The 20,104-nt window shown below is 39.0% G+C and overlaps 1 protein-coding gene across 10 annotated transcripts in view; it reads left to right on the forward strand.

Moving 5' to 3' along the window:
- Window positions 1–20,104, forward strand: part of CFAP95 (cilia and flagella associated protein 95) — a 233,073-nt gene that overhangs the window by 42,975 nt on the left and 169,994 nt on the right. For 3 of the 10 annotated variants that reach the window (XM_049633757.1, XM_049633755.1, XM_049633759.1), the window contains exon 1: window positions 8,098–8,753. The exons of 1 other annotated variant lie outside the window; for it this stretch is intronic. In XM_049633757.1, the coding sequence (XP_049489714.1) occupies window positions 8,542–8,753 (212 nt within the window). In that variant the 5' untranslated portion in view covers window positions 8,098–8,541. Of the gene's footprint in view, window positions 1–518; window positions 667–8,097; window positions 8,754–15,320; window positions 15,738–20,104 lie in introns of those variants that run through there. 6 more of the 10 variants (XM_049633760.1, XM_049633741.1, XM_049633745.1 and 3 more) reach the window with 6 other exon arrangements.

Raw genomic sequence — 20,104 nt, forward strand, 5'->3', positions numbered from 1 at the left:
ATGAGAACATTCCTTGAAGTCTAAAGATAAGAATATAAGACTGGCTTTGCCTCTAAATAGATGTGTAATTCAGTTTATTCATCTTAGAAATAGAAATGACAATATGCATCCCACATAATTTTTCAAGGGCCAAGTAAGAGAGTGTATGCAAAAATATTTAATAAAGTGATATATGGATGGGATCTCTTATTATTACTGTCTACAGTGGGTATCTGTTGTTTTTGCCTACCAGGCATGCTTTCCCATTAATTTAGGAATAGCGATCTGTTTTTCCCTTTAGTCCAATCCCGTACTTTCAGTGTAGATTAGTCAGAGAGGGCAGACCTCCCCCTGGAGGGGAGCCTATGACACAGATGAAGCTGGGGAGTATATTACATCAACCCTGGGCCTTGCCCTGGTGATTTCAGAACAATCACATGAGTCAAGTCAAGCCAATAAGCATTTAAGACTTCTGTTAGAGCTGGAGGAAAGGGAAGCACTTTATGTTGTAAGAGAGTGGGGGAGCAATGTAAGTTGGTGGCCATTTGGGGAAAGCTTGCCTGAGAATGAGCTAACCCAAGAGGGAAAACAGAACCAAGAAATAGTGAAATAACATTCTGAGATATCATCAACCCCTAGGATTCAGATGTGCTTGAAACCAGAATTGCCCCTGGAGTTTCCAGTTGCGTGAGTACATAAATTCCTCTTTCTGTCCTAACTAGTTTGATTTGGTTTTCTGTCATTTGTCATCAAAACTGTACTAGCTGAGTCCCTATAATTAGGGAAACTTTAACTAGAAATTATTAGTGTTACCTGGAAAAGCTCCACACCTAATTTACACTAACGCAATTACAGTTGACCCTTAGACAATGGGGAGGGGGTTAGGGTTAGACCCCCTTGATTGCCTCTGTCATGAATCCTGTGAAGACATGAATAACATCTGGACAGTTTTCTCCAGCAGGAATTTATTGTTTAGGGCTTGATGTCTTCCATGGCATTTTCTTGTAACAATAATGGCATTTTCAATGGTGTAGACTTTCCAGACTTTCTTGATGTTCTTGGGGTCCTGTTTCATAGCATTGACTCCTCTTCCTATAGAGTACTGTATGTAATGAGACTTAAAGGTCCTTTGGATACCCTGATCTAGAGTGAATTAGAGACGATGTGTTTGAGGGCAGGTAAACCACTTTGACACCTTCAGTGTTGAACTCCTGGGATTCTGGGTCGCCAAGGGCATTGTCCAGTATCAAAAGAACTTTAAAAGGCAGTCCCTTACTGGTAAGGTACTTCCTGACTGCAGGGACAAAGCATCACAATGGAACTTATTTAGAAAAAAGGGCTCTTGTTGTCTGGGCCTTCTTTTTGTACAACCAAAAGACTGGAAGCTGGTGTTTATATTTTCTCTTCAAGGCTCAGGGGTTAGCAGCCTTATAGATTAGGACAGTCCTGATCATAAACCCGACTGCATTTACAGAAAACTGTAGAGTCAGCCTCTCCTGTCCAGCCTTAAATCCTGGTGCTAGCTTCTCTTCCTTACTAGTACATTTGTACATTTTTCCCCCAGAATAGGGCACTTTCTTCTGCATTAGAAATCTGTTTAAGCAGATCTGCTTCCTCCTCAATGATTTTCTTTATGGTGTCTGGGAACTTGTTTGTGGCCTCTTGGTTGGCAGAAGCTTCCTTTCCTGGTACCTTGACATTTTTTAAATCCAAACCTTTTATTTTAAAGATTTTATTTTTGAAGTAATCTCTATACCCAAGGTGGGACTTGAACTTAAAATCCCCAAATCAAGAGTCCCATGCTCCACCAACTGAGCTAGCCAGATGCCCCTAAAGCCAAACCTTTTTAAAATTATCAAACCATCCTTTGCTGGTATTAAATTTTCCAGCTTTAGTTTCTTCACTTTCCTTTTGTTCTAACTTGTCATAGAGTGACTTTGCTTTTTCATGAATCATATTAGAGTTGACAGGTGTGGCTTTCATATAGCAATCCTGCACCCATATAAAAGCTGCATTTTCGATATGACATAAAAAAGTATTTCAAAGAAAGTGCAAGGTTTTCGTGCCTGCTGGCATAGCTGCAATGGCAGCTTCAGAAATCTCCTTTTTTTTTTTAAACATTGCACCCTTATGCTGGGTTAATTTATCTTGAAATGGTGGGCAACCCCAGCTGCAGACCTCAATCTGTAGACATAGCAAGTAAATCATCTTTCTCATGTAACGTCATGACTTCTTGGGAACATTTCCAGCATCACTAGTGGCATTTCCTATGGGTCCCCTGGTGTTATTCAAGGTTTATGATGTTGCACTAAACTCAATGAAAAATATTTGAGAACCATGAGAGATTGCTTTTTACTGTGATGCAGTTTACTGGAGAGCCACACTGCTCAAGCAGAGATGATTAGCGTCACAGGGCATTTCAGGAGGATGCTCCCAACACTTGAACGCACTGCAGTAGCAACGGGAGGTGGCTACCAAATTATTGCTATAGTGCAGTATGTAGTTTGTTTTCTGCAGTTATGACTTAATATAGCATTCTCACATTTGTTTACATTTCTTTCAACTGCAAATGGTGCCATGAATGCTCTGTGTGTCCACAAACTTTGATATATTTCAACTTTTCTGTAGCAGGTTCGTATATATTTTGTGGCAGTAAATGATAAAAGAGACTAGCATCTACCTATGTTTTATGCATTCGGACATACTACTGTTTTCTTAATTTGGTGGGGGGGATATTTCTAGGCTACACAGTTTGCGAGTTTTTTCACATTGTCACAAATCTCCACAAACTTTTCCAATATATTAATTGAAAAAAATTCCTCACAGAAGTGGACGTGTGCAGTTCAAACCTGAGTTGTTTAAGTGTCAACTGTACTAATTGGTCATAAAATGGGTGCCAAAAGAGTAAATGCTCTTCTGGTCTTGAAAATCCTTACTCTCGGGCCGCCTGGGTGGCTCAGTCGGTTAAGGGTCTGACTTCGGCTCAGGTCATGATCTCACAGTCCGTGAGTTCGAGCCCCGCGTCGGGCTCTGTGCTGACAGCTCAGAGCCTGGAGCTTGTTTCCGATTCTGTGTCTCCCTCTCTCTCTGACCCTCCCCCGTTCACGCTCTGTCTTTCTCTGTCTCAAAAATAAATAAACGTTAAAAAAAAATTAAAAAAAAAAAAGATAATCCTTACTCTCAGTCTCCTTCCTTTATTATTATTTTTTAATGTTATTGCACTTGCTTTTAGTTCCTTCCTGGCCCTTTAGAAAATGACCTTTGAGGTACCTGCGTGGCTCAGTCAGTTAAGCACCCCGTTCTTGATCGTGGCTGGGGTCATGATATCACAGTTTGTGGGATCAAGCCTCACATCAGGCTCTGCACTGACAGCACAGAGCCTGCTTGGCATTCTCTCTCTTCCTTTCCCTGCCCCTCCCCCGCTTGTGTGCATGTTCTCTCTCTCTCGCTCTCTCTCAAAATAAATAAATAATCTTTAAAAAGAAAGAAATAGCCTCAGCCTCCCTAGTTTAAAGCAACCTAAACACGATGCTACAGAAAGAGATTTAGTTAACAGAGGAAATAGCACCACAAGTCTGACATATATGCCAGCAGAACACCAGAAACTCAAAATCATGCAACACTCAGAAAGTCCTTCAAGGTTCAGGCAGTTCTCCAGCTTCTTCCCTGAGCTCCCAACCTTTACCTCAGACTGTGACATCCTCAGCTGTGTGTTTGGTGTACTCCACAGCCAGAAACATCCTGAACATACCTGGTCCCCTGGGGGAAGACTTTCAGTAGGTTTCTCACCAGCCTGCTCACCATGCAGCTGGGGGTGGGTGTTGTGGGGATGTGGGAAAATGTCCACCACCATCAGGAGCAAAGGGAGCCCAAATCCAGTTTCTTTTCTCTAAGCCTCTTCTCTGGGTGAGGATGTTCCTTTATCCAGATTAAAGAGCATGAGGAACAAAGAAAGCCATGATGATATTGAACTTAATTTCAAGTACCACTCCTTTCATAAGAACGGTTAACTGGTAGCCAAATGGTCTCATCATTGTTGCCAATAAACAGTAAAGGTGCCAAGAAACCAAAGCAGCACAGGAGAGAAAAGGAAGAAAACCATGGGTTTAGATAAGTTGTGAAAATGGATATCTGGTCTTTGAATAATTAAAGGTATTCAATCTGTAGGATGTTAAAGAAATCCCTAATCTACATTTATGTTAGAGCATGTCGTTACTAATCCAGGACATTAAAATTTTATCATTATAGTTATGGACAATTCTGCCAAAGAATCTCACTTATTGGCTATCAAAATAAGAGAAATGCTGAATTATAGAATACTGTACATTGAATATTTAATAAATTAATCCCCTGTGTGCATGGTAGGAGTTCTAGAAATAATGCCTGTTGCATGACAGCACTTAATCAATATACTAGTTAATAATAATAATTTGAGAGCAAGTCAATGTCTAATAGGTTTGCAACCCAAATTAGAAGCACGGAGAAATCATACTCAAAGTTAAATTCATTCTTAAAAAGATCATTGCTAGTTATGAATACTTAAAGGAAAGGAAAGAAGATTGAAGCTTTTGTTGTAGTTGATTCTTTTGAGAGTTCCTGGGTCATTAAACATGAGCTTATTCATATAAATTTTGGCCCTGGTATCTGTATCTTATTATTTTTATTTCATATTTTTTCACATAACTGAGTTGTACCAGATTCTCTTGGTTGCTCAGCAACAGATTCTGACTCTGAAATCCATATTACTTCTCAAAGGAGGAAGAGAAGGAGGAAACAGGGAGAGGGAAGGAGGAGAGAGAGGAAGAAGGGGAGGGAAGAAGAAGAGAAGGAATAGAGCATGGAACCGGAAGGGATAAAGGGAAGAGACGTGGACAAAGGAAAAGGAGAAGGAGGAGGGAGGAGAGAAAGACGGACGAGGGAGCATGGAGGCAGTGGGGAGGACCAGACATCTCACTCATTTTGACATAGCAAGTGGACTCTAACTTTTTATATCAAATATTATAAAGTGAACCTCAAGATGTGCACAGAGTGGGTGACAGGAGCTCCCTATTCCTAGAGAATTAAAAAAATACTATGCCATCAATCCTTGATTAGGACACAAATACTTAATCTTAAACTTCTGAGTGTTAAACAGTTTAAATGCAAGTTTTTAAAATAGATTTAAATGATTAAACATGGAGTTAGTAGAAGCTAATTTCCTTAGAGAATTGGTTTTTTTCCCTCAGCTTAATTGCATGACATCTGGTAGAAGAAGGTTTAATGCTGGGGGGAGAACATGCTGAAAGTGACTTTGAAAGGTACTGGGCAGGGGCTTGTCTGGAATCGATCAGATGATTGTTAAGACAGGAAGAGAAAGGAGATGAATAGGTTTGCCTCTGTGGCCGTTTACATCTTGCTGATAAACACCTATTTTAGGTTTGCTGTTCTGGTCAGATCTTCTTGGCAACTTCTTAAATGATCTGATAAGGCTGATAAATCTATTAGAGTAGGCTCACATGGTGGGATTCCCACTTCCCGAGTTGGTCTGGTCGCACTTTCCTACAGAAAAGTCCTGTATCAGCCACCTGAGCTATAATTTTCTTACCCCAGGGATATTATGGCGCAAGAAATTAATATAAAGAGAAGACATTGCTTTAATCCCCACACTTCATTGGTTTGATGAAGTTTGAGGAAAACACAAATAACTCAAGTCTATTGAGGATCAGCAATTCACATTTAAAAAGCATAAAGCTTATTAATGGTCTTGAAGAGAAAAGATTCCATATGAATATAAAACCATCATTATCATTGGCAACATGTCCAAAATATCTTGCCAACATTTTTCTGATTCAGACTGTTACATTTCACATTAAAATATAATAAAAAGATATTCATTAAAAAGACCTTATAAACAGACAAAGCTTGAAAAACACAAAAGATACTTAGGAAACTCCACGCAAACAACAAGCACATTTTAGGGTACTTTTCCCAAGAGATAATGACAAAGTCCGGAGGTAGTAATAGCAGTAAGAGTTGAAATTTAATTGAGCACTGGGCATCCGTTAGGCACTGTTCCACCTGCTTTCAATATATTATCTTCCGTAATAAAACCCCTCTGCAATAAATATTGTTCTATTCTTATTTCATCAATAAGGAATCAGGAAAGCAAAAATTCCACAGAATGTACTGGTGTATCCAAAGAGAAAGGAGTGAATCTGAATTTGAGGATATTAGAGAGTCAATCTCATGTATCCCCACACAAGGATGTTGGAAAGTGTTTACCAGTCACAGAAGACAGTAAAGCTGGTAAAGTTGGTGTAAAGGGGAAAGAACAGAACAAAAAAGCAACTAGCCTGTCAGCTTGGTTTAAGGAGCTCTAAAATAATAAGCTCTATTTGTTGAGTTTTCTTAATACACTGCTACTCAGTGTACTGAAACACTTTTAAATCTGTGTAGTAACCATGTACCACAGAAAGGACTTGCTTCTGGACAGCTCTGTCTCTGACACAGATTGGCTACAGAGACCTGACATCTTGGTTGCAAATATATTATGTTGCCATCACTTTAAGCATATGCAAAATAAATATACTTTAAGCATAGGTGAAGTAAAATTAAAAAAAAAAACATGATAGTAATGATGGCAATATTTTTTGGACTGACAGCAATATGCTGTGCTTTGGGCAGAATTGAGTTTAACATGGATCTTATTTACCCTTTTAAAGTTAATTTCTATTTTTCTTTTCATTCCTTCAAGAAGAAAAGGGCTAAAACAGCACTCAGTACTCTACTAGCACTTAGCTGGTGACAGTGGACTATTTATTTGGTTTTAAATAACGTGACTTAACTGTGGCTGTCAGTAAAATAGAGGCCTTAGCATACCACAGGCGCCCACACAGGGCACCACAGGCCACAGAGAAGCACTTAGTAGTTGTGTGTAATCAAATTTGTGAAAACTGATCCAGAAGAGCACTTCACTATTTACAGGAGTGCTATAGTAAATCTTTTTGCAAACTATAGAATCTATTTGTATTGTGAAATATCTCTCAATTTGTTTTTAAGTTTGAATTTTTGTGCACATGTGGTCTTCTTAAAGTGAGTCCCTTCTGAAATTAACCTGAAGCCCAGGTTAATCTAAAGGATTAACATAATAGTCGTTCGTTTGTTCACTCAATACTCTGAAATGATGCTATGTACTAAGCATATGCCAGGTCCAAGGGATGGCGGTGATTAAGTCCACTAATGCTCTTATGGTCCTCACCTGAGTTGGGGAGAAGACTTCTAATGCGTTAAATATTCCTCTCTTGGAAAGCCAAAGATGAAATAAGCACCTTCCTTCTGCAAGACAGCTATTCAGTCATTTTTTGAAAGCAATGCCATAGGTAATCATTTTGAATCCTTGTCGCATATAAACAACACAATAACGTGATGAATTTGTGTTGTCATAAAATATCAAATGTTAAAATGAGAACTGGCAGGTCTTGGGGAGCTGAATGCCCCAGAGTCCTAAGCTGTACCTAAAGGTTGGATCTTTCAGTGTTACAGCCTGGAGGGACTTCAGATTCTTGTGTCCACCCAACCCTCTCCTCGGTCCCATACCCTATTCCCCCCACCTGGCCCCCCAGAAGAAGAAACTCCTGTTTTCTAGGTTGAGAGAGTAGCTCAAACTGGAATTAGTCAGGGCCTTTTCATCCTCAGACTTTTTAGCTGATTTGCTGAATGATTCCGCTCCTCCTTCTTCTCAGAAAATCTGAATATAAATGACATATTTTAGAGTTTGAGGGGTGGGTTCCCTTGCTCCCTTTTGGTTAAACTTTACATGTTTGTAAGTTGAAGGTGTGCTGGCAACAGATGATGGATGGTAAAAAAGAACTTCTGCAAGTACAGCAGGAGCAGACCTGCTCTGGGCTCAAGTCCCCTTAGCCCCTAACTGACCCACGGATCCCCCTTAACTCCACCGGCCACTCTGAGAAATAGGCTGGTGGGCGGGCGAAACTCCAGATCCCAGAATGCCGAGGACGTGCCTCCCAACCCCTCTGTAGCCGGTTCGCTCCTCATTGCATTCCGGGAAATGTAGTTTCTTTCTAATCAGTAACCCACACTCTCTGGGAAACCAGGGCTGTTAGGTTTAAGGGATCCGCCCCTCCAGTGGCCCCGCCCTCTCCATTGACCCCGCCCCAGGTTGCCCAGGAGATGAGAGACGCCGAATCTTGGTCCGTGCTGCTGGCTTGGGGAGCATGATAGGTGCAGAAAGAAATCCTCCTAGGTCTGAATGTGGAGGTCATCCATGGAGAGTTCTGACAGCTTCTGCCAGGACTATTGCAGCAGTAGGCAATACGGGTTTGAGCTCGGACCCACGGACTTGCTGGAGCGCAAGGGCTCCCTGACCCTCCGCTCCCATCACAAGAAGTACTCGAAGCCCGTGTTGGTGTATTCTTGGTGAGCGAGCTCTCTGCAGTCCCCGGTCGCTGGGAGAAGGGATGGGGGAGGAGAGGAAAGGACAGCAATAGAGGGCAAGGGTGGAGAGGCTGGAATAAACAGAGAAGAGAATAAAAGGGGGAAAAAGAAGAGAAGAGAAAGGAAAAGATGAGACAGGTGAAAAAACTGGGAGAGGTGACAAGGGAGACCAAAGAAAGGGAAACAGATCTTCGAAGTGGGGATGGGAGGAGGGCATTGGGAGTTGGGGCAGCAGGAGGAGATAGGAAAGCCTCCAAAAGCAGCTCCCCAGACACACTGAGACCTGCTGCAGCCAGCTCCTGTCTACCCGAGGTCGTAGATTGCCCACACGGAGAATGGAGGTGAGGCTGTTTGCGGAGGCCTGGAAATCACGTTTCTGAGATAACTACTTATAAAAGGAAGGGTCCATTAGGACACCAGGGGACAGCAGGAGGGAGATGGCTGTCCAGAGGATGGCCTCCAGGGCTGCCATTTCTTGGGGGCAGTGAAGCATACGGGATGATTTGAAAGAGGTCCCTAAATATTCCCTAGGCCACTAAGACTCTACTGGCCAGAGATTACAAACTGGCATCTCCCAGTGGCTAAGGCCAATGGACATAGTTTTTGTTTTAGTTTTTGTTTTTGTTTTTGTTTTTTTTTTGCATGCACTGTATTTATTTTTTTTTAAATTAATTGCCCACATTTAAAATTAAGAAATAGTACATAAACCTTCAAGATTGTGTCTTCTCTTGAAAAGTTGAAGGGCGTGGCAGCAGAGGATTTATTCCTTCTTGCAGTTACTGGAACTGAGCACTGTCTACCCTATAAGATGGGAGTTCCTTCTCTGGGAATTTCACTCATAGAGGTTCTCACCTGACTCCAGGAGGCATTTGATTTACTTCATCTGCTTTGGGTTTGGGAATTCAAATTCACCTAGAGATTCTCTTGCTTTATTAAATATTGCAGTGACTAATAGCAAAACCATGACAACTGGGAAAAAATTAGACATTAGGGCATTTAGAACTTTGTCTTTTGGGTCATTTTCCTGTATTATTGACAATAATTACTTTCAGAGTATTTGGGATATTCTGAGGCAGAGGGTGGAGACAAGGGAAAAGATTGTCTCCCTTATACTTGCCTTTGAACAAAGATGACTGATTTGACTTGACTCTAGCCCTAAGGCTAAGCCCTCCTTGATCCCATTCACTCATGTAATGTATGTGAGCCCTGCAGTTTGTGTCGTGCAAACTTTCTACAGCCTACCCACTTTTCTATAAGTCCACTCCCCTAATTTGACTTCTTATCCCTAAAACTGACTCTCTGCCTATTTTGAACTCAATGTTAGAAGCTGGATAGATTTGGAACCCAACGCTATATAGGGAAATAGAAAATCCTCTCTTAGCTTCATACTGGGCTTACCTCACAGACCTCAAGTAAAACACTTAGCTCTTGCGTGATTTTGTTACTCCGTGAAGATGAGGTCATAATATAAATCACTATTAGAAATGATTGTTAAAGAGAAAGAACTTTGTTAAAGACAAAGAAGAACTGCTTCTCTCTTATACACTACCATGACTTGTGGACATCATAGATATCAATAGCAGAACTACAGAAGAACATAAATGAGAAGGAGATGAGGAATTTGGTGGGGGAGAAGTGTGGTGCGACATGGATGTCATCTGGTCACTGCTGAAAACGTAGAGTTCTCATGCTGTTGGTTTTAGAAAGAACATTTGGGAGCAGAAGGAAATAAATTCAATTCAAGAAACATTCATGTGTCATGCACTTTGCTATGTGTTCGAGACACAGAGGTAAAGTAGATTCAATGAGTTAATTTGGCAAAAGCATTTAACACCATGCCTGGACATAGTAAGTGGTCAGTAATACATGGCAGCTAATACTAACTTTTTAAGATAATATAATAGTTAAACACTTGGACTCTAGGTTTCAATACCATTTCTGCAACATGTGATATGGCAAGTGACATGACTGCTCTGGGCCTCTGTTTCTAGCACTGTAAAATGGGGATGATAGGATTATTGTAAGATTAAACACAATATTGTACGTGAAGCACTTTTTAACATATGGCCTGGCACATCATAAGCACAGTAAAGCTTATATACATGTATTAGGACATGGTCATGGACCTCAATGAATTTCATAGATCAGTTAAGAAGAATACCAATAAATTCAGTGTAATTGATTTGTGCTAAATAGAGATGAGTATAAGAGGCAAATGTAACAGGAAGCAGAGGTTTGTGTGTGTGTGTGGCGTGGGGGAGGGGGGGGGCGGGAGGGTGGTTCCTGAGCAGGGTTTAAAAGGAAGAATAGGAGTTCCATAGGTGCACAAAAGAAAAAAAGGCAAGTGCAGTGGAATAGTCAGAAGCAACATCATAGGGAAATAGAAATAATTCTCTACAGTGGGTAAGCATAGTGGATCCTCATTATTTGCAGATTCTGTATTTGTGAATTTGCCAGCTTGCTAAAATTTATTTATAACCCCAAATCAATACTAAAGGCATTTTCATGGTCATTTATGGACATGCACAGAGAGACAAAATTTTTGAGTCACTCTTCCTCCCCTCTCCCGCACTCCCTCAATGGTCCCAGGTGAGATCAGACAAAGTGGACATTCTGCATTCTTATTTCAGCTTATTTTTCCCCACCACGGTCTATTGAGCATTTTTGTGCTTTTTATGGGTGATTTCATTGTTAATATGGCCCCCATATTACTGAAGTGCTGTCTAGTGTTCTTAAGTGCAAAAAGGCTGTGATGTGCAGGATGCAGAAAATATGTGTTAAATAAACTTCATTCAGTCATGAGTTGTAGTGCAGTTGGCAGTGAGTTCAATGTTAATGAGTCAGCAAAATATATTAAATAAAGTATATTTAAACAGAAACATACATAAAACCAGGTTATATATTGATTGGTTGATGAAAATGTGACCAGAGGCTCACAGGAACCTACTCCTTTATTTCCCCTAGGAGCAATGGTTCACTATTTGCTGATTATTTGTGACAACTTTATGAAACATAGCATCCTCAAATAATGAGAACTGATCATAAAATGTGAGAAACATTTACATTTCTTTGTCTGGGCTGTGCTGCTGGCATCCCTATTTTCCTTCTGTAGCCAACTAGTCACCAAGATCTGTCTTAAAAAAAAACAAAACTGTGTAAAGTTCAAATTGTATCAACTTCCAAATGCATAATCTAATCAACCATTATCTTTTTATGCATTCCAGTCATAATTGTTTGCTTTCTATTAACTTGTTATATATTAAAACTTTTATTAAATTTTAATCTTTTATGAATGACTTTAATTGATGAATACTTACTATCTATGATATACCATTTGGATGGCCTCTCGACTGAGTATTTGATCAGTTAAGTTACTGTACCTCTAGGCTTCCAAAGTAGAATCTGTAACTGGGAAAAATTCTGCTTTACCTCTTATATAGCTTAAACATTTGCATGATTCCTGTGTTTCTGTTTTTTGTCGCTTGTAATACAAGTCTGTCTGAAAACCATCTGTATACAATAGACCTGGCGAAGTGATATACCCAGCATGGTTGTTAAAAGTATCTATGGTCCGTTACTAGAATAAGACATTGCCTCGGCACCATATCCTCCTTGGAGCTGGAGTGATGGACACAGCATATCACCTGCATCACACTGATGCTTCTGTGTCACAGAGACCTTTCCTAGAAATTATTTTTCTCTATTCATTCATGTAGCATATGTGGAGCTGTATCATCAGATGGCTCCATGAGAATTCCGAGCTGAGGGGAAATCTTCTCTTGGGATATCTTCCCACTCATTGGAATGATGGAATACTAAGAGCCAGAACAACTAGATTTGCCCTTAATGAAAATTCTCTGGTGTGAGGCTGCTTCTTATATTGTTATGTATTTTAACCCATCTCTTCATTGCCCAAATCGACATCAGGTAATAAGTGATGATAATTTAAAGTCTAAAAAATCATTTGAGTCTCCATGGAGACAGTTCATGCTCTGGTCTCCATGGTGACACCTAGAGTTTTAAGACCTCAGGTTAATTTTATGTATATGTAATTTCAATTACTTTTCTCCCCTGCCTAAGCCCTAGGTAAAGAGCCTGTGCAGTTTACTCTTCCATTTCCTCACCTCCCTCCCCATAATAGGAAGAAAACAGAAAGAGAAAGGAAAAGAAGGATGAAAAATAAAATGAAGTGATAATTGTGGGGTAGGGAACTTCATAGTTTTACAGATTTCTATGGAAAATCATTTGGATTGGGGAAAGAAAGAGCTTTCTGTGATGCTCTTCAGACTCACACTCTATTGTGTCGTCTGAACAGGGTACAGTTAAGGTACTCCACAATCAGGGGAGAACCTAGTTTCAAGGCAGCTAGATATCATTAGTGTCCTTCTGAAGAAAATAGAGCTGTTTTTTCTAATTTGCTGTATCATTCCACCTGTACTTAACCAGTGACTTTCTTAGGGACGAACCTGGAAGTATTTGGAGTTCTTCACATGACTCAGGGCCATGCTAGAGTTACACAGACCTCCTCTAGCCAGCATCCCTCTCCTCCCTCCAGCATAGACTTTGGAGAGAAGAGAGAAGAGCCTTTAGAGAGGCTTTTTTTTTTTTTTTTTTTTTGGCCAATAATGAGAGGTGAGAAGAGCAAACCTCAGGACAAGGCGTAAAGACACCGCAGATGCTCAGTTAACATTCATCAAAGAAATGAACAAATGAGCGGGCAGAATGAACACACACACAAACCCAAAAGGCACTGGGATGGGACCCTCTATTTTATGCTGTAAAAATGCCTGGAGGTAAACAGTCTACAGGATAGCACAAACTCATAATAAAGCCAGAATCCATTTTCACAGCCACGATCCTGATGTAATAGGATGACACTGAAGTATGTTTGGTCACCTCTATGTAAGTGAGCTTCGAGGGATATAATGTACTCCTCTTCTGATTTGAATGGTGAAGAATTTAAAATAGAGCTCAACTTGTACTCTTACTAGTTGCGGTGCTTAACTTATCAGGGACTGACAGGTACTAAGAAGAAATTGAGTTTATATAGAGACAAACGAATTCACACTTTAAAGAGATATTTTTATTTCTTAAGTCCTGCTTAAAAAAACAATTCTAAATTATAATATCATGTGACCATTTGAGATGGCATTATAGTAGACCAATGACATGAAATATATTCACCATCAAGTAGATAGCAGAACTAGAAATTTGCACACAACTCAGATGCATATATAAAATTTATTTTCAAAAATTGATCCTGATGGCTTTTCAATTGTTAGTTACTAGGAAAAAATTCAAACTTGCCAACTAAAGAGCATCTCGGTCTCTTCAAGTTTAAACAGCTTGTTTTAAGTTAAAATTGTCTCTTTCAGAACAGTGCCCACCATTTCTGAGTCCTTCGTCCTCTCCTCTCCTTTCCCCAGTGGATCTGTGTGTGTGAGGGACTGAGATGGTGTGTTATTTTGGAGGTGGGGAGAGGGGCCCCCAGATCTATGTGTGGGTCCTTGTTGTTGCTCACATCCTCCTTTGTTCAACTTCTGACCCTGCTCCTGGTGAGTTTGTGGCCAGTAGACTTTGTGGAGGACTGGATGTCTCTGCTTACAGTCTTAGTTCCACTTTGGCTCCTGCTGGCTCTACGGATCCCCCTGTCATGCTTCTCCTTCCCAAGCCCCTGACTTAGGCTGGTCACCCCATAGCCACTGTGCTAGGGGCATGTCATCCCTCAACATGGCTCCCCGCAGCTGGCGCTCTGACAGCTTCCGTCAAATGCCCCTTGGAGACGGTGTGTGCGTGCTGTGCTCTGCCCAGGAGAGTTTATTCCCATTGGCCTGAGAATTATTAAAAGTGTTTTTCTTCACTTTCTCAAATGATCTGCTTTAAAACCTAAATTAGAAGGTCACCCTATCTGAGCCATGTTTGGGAGCTCCTGGGTCATGTTAATAGAAGCTTGAGACATGTAGACCTTTTATTTCTCCACAGTGACTGACTTCCAAGAAAAATAATACCTCACTTAGGACTCAAAAATTCCATTTGGTTATTCAGAAGTTAATCAGCATGCTTCATTTTCCTTCATATTCCTGTCAAAACAATCCTAAATCTTCCCAAGACAAATGTGGATGCCTTTAATTTATTAGAGCAAAGGTATTTTACAGAGGTAAACAAAGAAAAGTGAAAAGATGAATATTTGAAAATATAATCCCGCTATGAGTAAGTGAAAAAAAAAAACAGCAGGATGTAATGAATTCCTTTGTTAAAAGTGTAGGTCTATATGCTTTGAAAAGAGATTGAAAGAACATTCACCATAGAACACAAAATACTTATTGCTGGATGGTAGGTACATTTATGGATTATTTGTCTTTTTCTTTTTTCCTCTTTGCCACTTCTACATTTTCCACAATGAACATGTATTATCTGCATAATAAGAATAAAGTAAAATTACTTTTAAAATTTTGATGTCATTTGCTGCAGCTTTTCCCTGAAGCAGACATTCTCTAAATGATCAGAATGTAGACACAGTGTTTCATCTCTTTTAGAGTCTGAGTCACTCTTCATGGTTTATTATGAGTCTTTTTAAAATATCTTTTTAATTGCTAGTTTTATGTTGGGTAAAAAGGATGATGTTATTCACATTCATTCGGTTTAACCACCCTTTCATTCTTGTCTCTGTTCTATAATGGTAGCTCCTACGCCACAGTTATTTTTAATCTAGTCCTACATTCTTATTCCTCAACATACGCACATACCCACAAATGATCTTCAATGTAGTAGTTTTGGGGAGAAGCACCTTATTTTCTATTTTTAAGATGAAATCTAGGACACACTGTATCCTTTTGCCCTGACTGAATTTTTCTTTCAGTGATGCTCTCTTTCATGAAATTCCAATCAAGTTCTCTTCCTGAACACCGGTGGTTGTAGGATTGTTGTGCCTTGACCTTTATGTGAGGTTTTGCTTAACTTAATTGGCGGCCAAAGTAAAATGTCTTGCAAGTTTTGCTTACAAGATGGATCCTTGTAAGGCAGAGTATGATGGAATGGGCATTTCCACATATGGGTGCACTTAGATTAAGAAAGATCATTGCTGTAGACAAGTCCCTCTGAACCAACCCTCTACTTACTCTCAGGACCATCTCCCACCTGGGCCACAGGAGCCACCAAAGGCCACTCTACATCATAATGCTGCTGAAGTCTTTCCTCTCACAGACAGTCACAAATACTTTTCCACTAAACTTTCTTTCTTTTACTGATGATCCCTTTCTAGGTAAGGGTGTGGGGAATGAGGGAGGAAGTAAGAAGAATTTGGGGTCCAGTAACACTTCGATAAGGTGAGATTCAGTCTATGGACACTGTGATACCCAGGCTCAGGGTTCAAGGTTTTTAGCAGCACTAGAACTAGTATTATTAGATAAACTTCTCTGAGTTGGCCAGGGAAGTCCCGTGTCGGTACTATTGTCTGTGTGTACTGCTCAGACTTCTTTTGGTTGCAAGTGACAAATACTCAGCTTGCACTAGCCTAAGGAAGCAAGAGAATGAATCGACTGGTTACAGTCATGAAATGGTTGATTACCAGGTAAGGAGGACAAGGGTGCAGCTCCACCTTAAGAACAACTGTAATAAAAGATGCAAATGCAACTAACCTGACTTAGTTTCTCCTCTCTCCTCCTCTTTGTGTACTTGCTTCATCTTATCATTGAAAACTATGGAAAACATGGCTGCCGCAGTTCTGGAATTTATATCTGATGTATCTTTATCTTTATCCTACAATAAAAAGTTGATTTTAATGTGTTTTCAGTATTGAATACAAAAATTCCAGGTTAGATATCCTGTCTTGGACCACATATCTCTGTGGGGTCATCTGAATAGGCAAGGTTAGGTGGAAATATGGCAGCTCTCCAGTAACAATGGAACAAGATGAATATACTAGGAGAAAGGAGTGCTGAGCTGAAAATCCTATAAGTATCTACTATATCCCATTCTATCCTAAGATATCTACTGTATCTGCTATATCCTATAGAGAGGTACTGTAGTGGAGAATGAATTCCATGTTCCAAACACCCCATTTTATAGCAAAAGTTTAGAAAATATGCACTAATATATTAGGGATTTCCTACATTAGCTGTTATTTTGACTTTAAACTTTCCACCACCCTACTCAACCAGCACCTACACAATACGCTTTTAAAAACTTGATCTTAGATGTAATGTGAAAAGATGTAATGTAAAAAGAAATATTGTGAAGACATTAGATAAATATATTTTTACAATGCTTTGAAAACTTTACTCTGAATAGATTTGAATATTAGATTACTGGTTTTTTTTAGATACTAATATTTTCTACTGTTTTCTTTATTTAATTTTCAAATAAAATTACATTTTAATTATTAGTCACATATTACATTTCTTTATTTTGACTTAACTAAGTTTTGATGCATTAACAATTAATTGGCAGAAGAATTATAATATGTTTCTTTGGTAAGATGTTAGATCCCCAATCAGATTGTTCTAGGTTCAATCAAACGGGAGAATTAACATAATATCACTTACTTATTGCAAAGAATTTAGCTTTCTTTTATAGAAAGTGGTAGGAAGAAGATTTTGAAATTAAAATGTATGAATGACTTGTCAGAATTTTTTAAACATTTGGAAAAATACAGAGATGCTCAACCAGGAACCAGAAGCGTTAAATGAGCTTTTGAAAAAAAAAATCACTTAAAAAATGTTTTTATTTCTAAATAGCTCTGTTTTTGTTTAAAATATCATTTGTTTTAAAAATATATTTATTAAACCACTGCTATGTTGCAGGCACTCTGCTGGGTCTGAGATTTGGCAGTTAGGTCAAGATTACTATGTGACAGGAGTGGGCAAGGCTGACCAGGCAAATACTATGCACTGTGTTATGTGCTAGGAGTAGGGTAAGCAGGGTGTTCTGGGAACATCCAAGAGGAGCACTTAGGTCTTTTGGACCAGGTAGAGCTTTCTAGAGGAGGTCATCCTAACTCCTAGGGGCTCACATGGAAAACTAAAGGTGGCATGTTAGCTAGTTTTCAGTGGAGAGCATTACTACCCCTTCCACTAGAGTGTTTGGTAATAGGTGTGGACATTTTTTATTGTGTAATTATCAGTATCTAGTAATGTAAAGTGTGTGATTACAAGAATTGTGACTCTTAATTTTTTTTTAATGTTTATTTATTTTTGAGACAGAGACAGAGAAAGACAGAGTGTGAGCAGGGGAGGGACAAAGAGAGAGGGAGACACAAAATCCGAAGCAGGCTCCAGTCTCTGAGCTGTCAGCACAGAGCCTGACGTGGGGCTCAAACTCGTGAACTGCGAGATCATGACCTGAGCCGAAGTTGGACGCTCAACCGACAGAGCCACCCAGGTGCTCCAAGAATTGTGACTCTTAGTTTTAGGAATGGTCATAGCATCTTAATAGCATTTAACCATCTATTTATGTGATGCCTAAGTTACATATCCATACTTATAGCCAGATGAGTGGGGACAACAGAGCTAATATATATCTATGGCCAACACATTCAGGTCAGCTAATTTACATATGGCCATTCATAACAAGGGTATGAACAGAAAAACTCCATGGTGTGTGACCATCACAGAAAAGGAATTCTCTACTCATTACTGTCTAAGAATCCTGAACTTTCAGAACTTAGTGGCACCTACTCTCAATGTAGAGGTGCATGCCAGCAAAGCAACCAAAATTTCATGCAGGCAATCTAGAGATGAACATATTGTGGTCTTCTATCTAGACCTCAATAGAAGTATATGTATTGTGTGATTTATTAGAGAGATCTAATGTGATCTAACCTAATATATTGCATGGGTTTTTTAAATTGTATTTGTGTGTGTTAAACCATCTTATAATAAGTATAAATAATTTGGAAAGGCTGCCTGTGGTTGTTTTACACTTATGTCAAAGTGAGTGTAGTGAATGTAAGTAGCATGATCCACTGTAGGTCCTATTGACCTTATCCATACCTTTGTACCTCTGACACTTGAGGACATCAAGGCAAGTCAAACATTCTTCTAGACATTAAGATACAGATAAGAAATTTCCTTCTATAATAAAATCATCCAAGCCTGGTCCTGTTTGGCAGACAACTCTTTTTTTCTTTGACAGCATTCTCTATTCTTTATTTGAGAATTGTCTATTTAGACTTTCTGTCTCTACTGAGGACAATTTTGGTAAATTGCTTTTCTTAGAAAGTTACGAGTGCTATCTAGCTTTCCAAATACATTTGCATAGAGTTATGGAAAGTAGTCTTTAATGCTTTAAAATTTTTTCTTCTATTTTGGTGGCTATATCCTATTTTAACAACCTTATTAAGATGTAACTCACACACTATACATATCAACCTTTTAAATTGTGTAATTCAGTGGCTTTTAGTATATTCACCTAGTTGAACATCTATCAAAGCAATTGACTTGAGAACATTTTGATTAACATCAAAAGAAATCTTGTTCCTTTTATCTGTTACTCCTGAATCCACTCCCCCTGCCCTCACCAATCCTCAAGCCCTAGAAACCACTAATCTACTTTCTGTCTGTATAGATTTGCCAATTCTGAACATTTGATATGAATGGAATAAAATAATATACGGTTCTATGTGACTGGCTTTTTTTTTTTTTACTTGGCATAATGTTTTCAAGTTTTATCCATGTTGTAGCATGCATCAATACTCCATTTCTTTTTATTGCCTAATAATATTCCATAATGTGGATATTATATCACTCTGTTTTGTTTATATCTCCCCTACCCTTTTTCTTGATTATTAGATGTTTGTCCATTTTGCTTACTTGTTTATTTTGTTTTCTAAAATATTTAATTCTGCTTTTATCTGCTTTTTTTATCTTGAATTATTGTACATTCTGGTTTCTTTTGGCTTGCTTGTTCTATTTCTATGTTTTTGAATTAGATGTTTTACTTATATTCATTTCATTTTTCTTGATATAAGTACTTAAAGCTTAGAAATTTTTTTCTGTCTACTGGTATAGCTATATCCTATGGCTTCTTGTAAGTGATATTTCAATTTATTGGTATTTTTTAGAAATTCAGCAATTTAAGTTTGTATTGATCTTTGATTCAAGAGTAGTTTGATAAAGTGTTTAAATATTTTCGGATTGAAGAAGGATCTCTTTTAAAATGTGTTACTCAGGGTCTTTTGTAATTCCATGCAAATTTTAGGATTGTTTGTTCTAGCTTTGAGAATAGCCAAAGTAATTTTGAAAAAGAAAACCAAAGCGGGAGGCATCACAATCCCAGACTTTAGCCTCTACTACAAAGCTGTAATCATCAAGACAGTATGGTATTGGCAGAAAAACAGACACATAGACCAGTGGGATAGAATGGAAAACCCAGAATTGGACACACAAATGTATGGCCAACTAATCTTTGACAAAGCAGGAAAGAATATCCAATGGAAAAAAGACAGTCTCTTTAGCAAATGGTGCTGGGAGAATTGGACAGCAACATGCAGAAGAATGAAACTAGACCACCTTCTTACACCATGCCAAAAATAAACTCAAAATGGATGAAAGACCTAAATGTGAGACAGGAAACTGAGGAGAAAACAGGCAACAACCTCTTTGCCTCAGCCGAAGCAATTTCTTACTCAACACATCTCCAAAGTTAAGGGAATTAAAAGCAAAAATGAACTGTTCGGGCCTCACCAAGATAAAAA

The sequence above is a fragment of the Panthera uncia genome, chromosome D4 (assembly GCF_023721935.1).
Source record: "Panthera uncia isolate 11264 chromosome D4, Puncia_PCG_1.0, whole genome shotgun sequence".
NCBI lineage: Eukaryota > Metazoa > Chordata > Mammalia > Carnivora > Felidae > Panthera > Panthera uncia.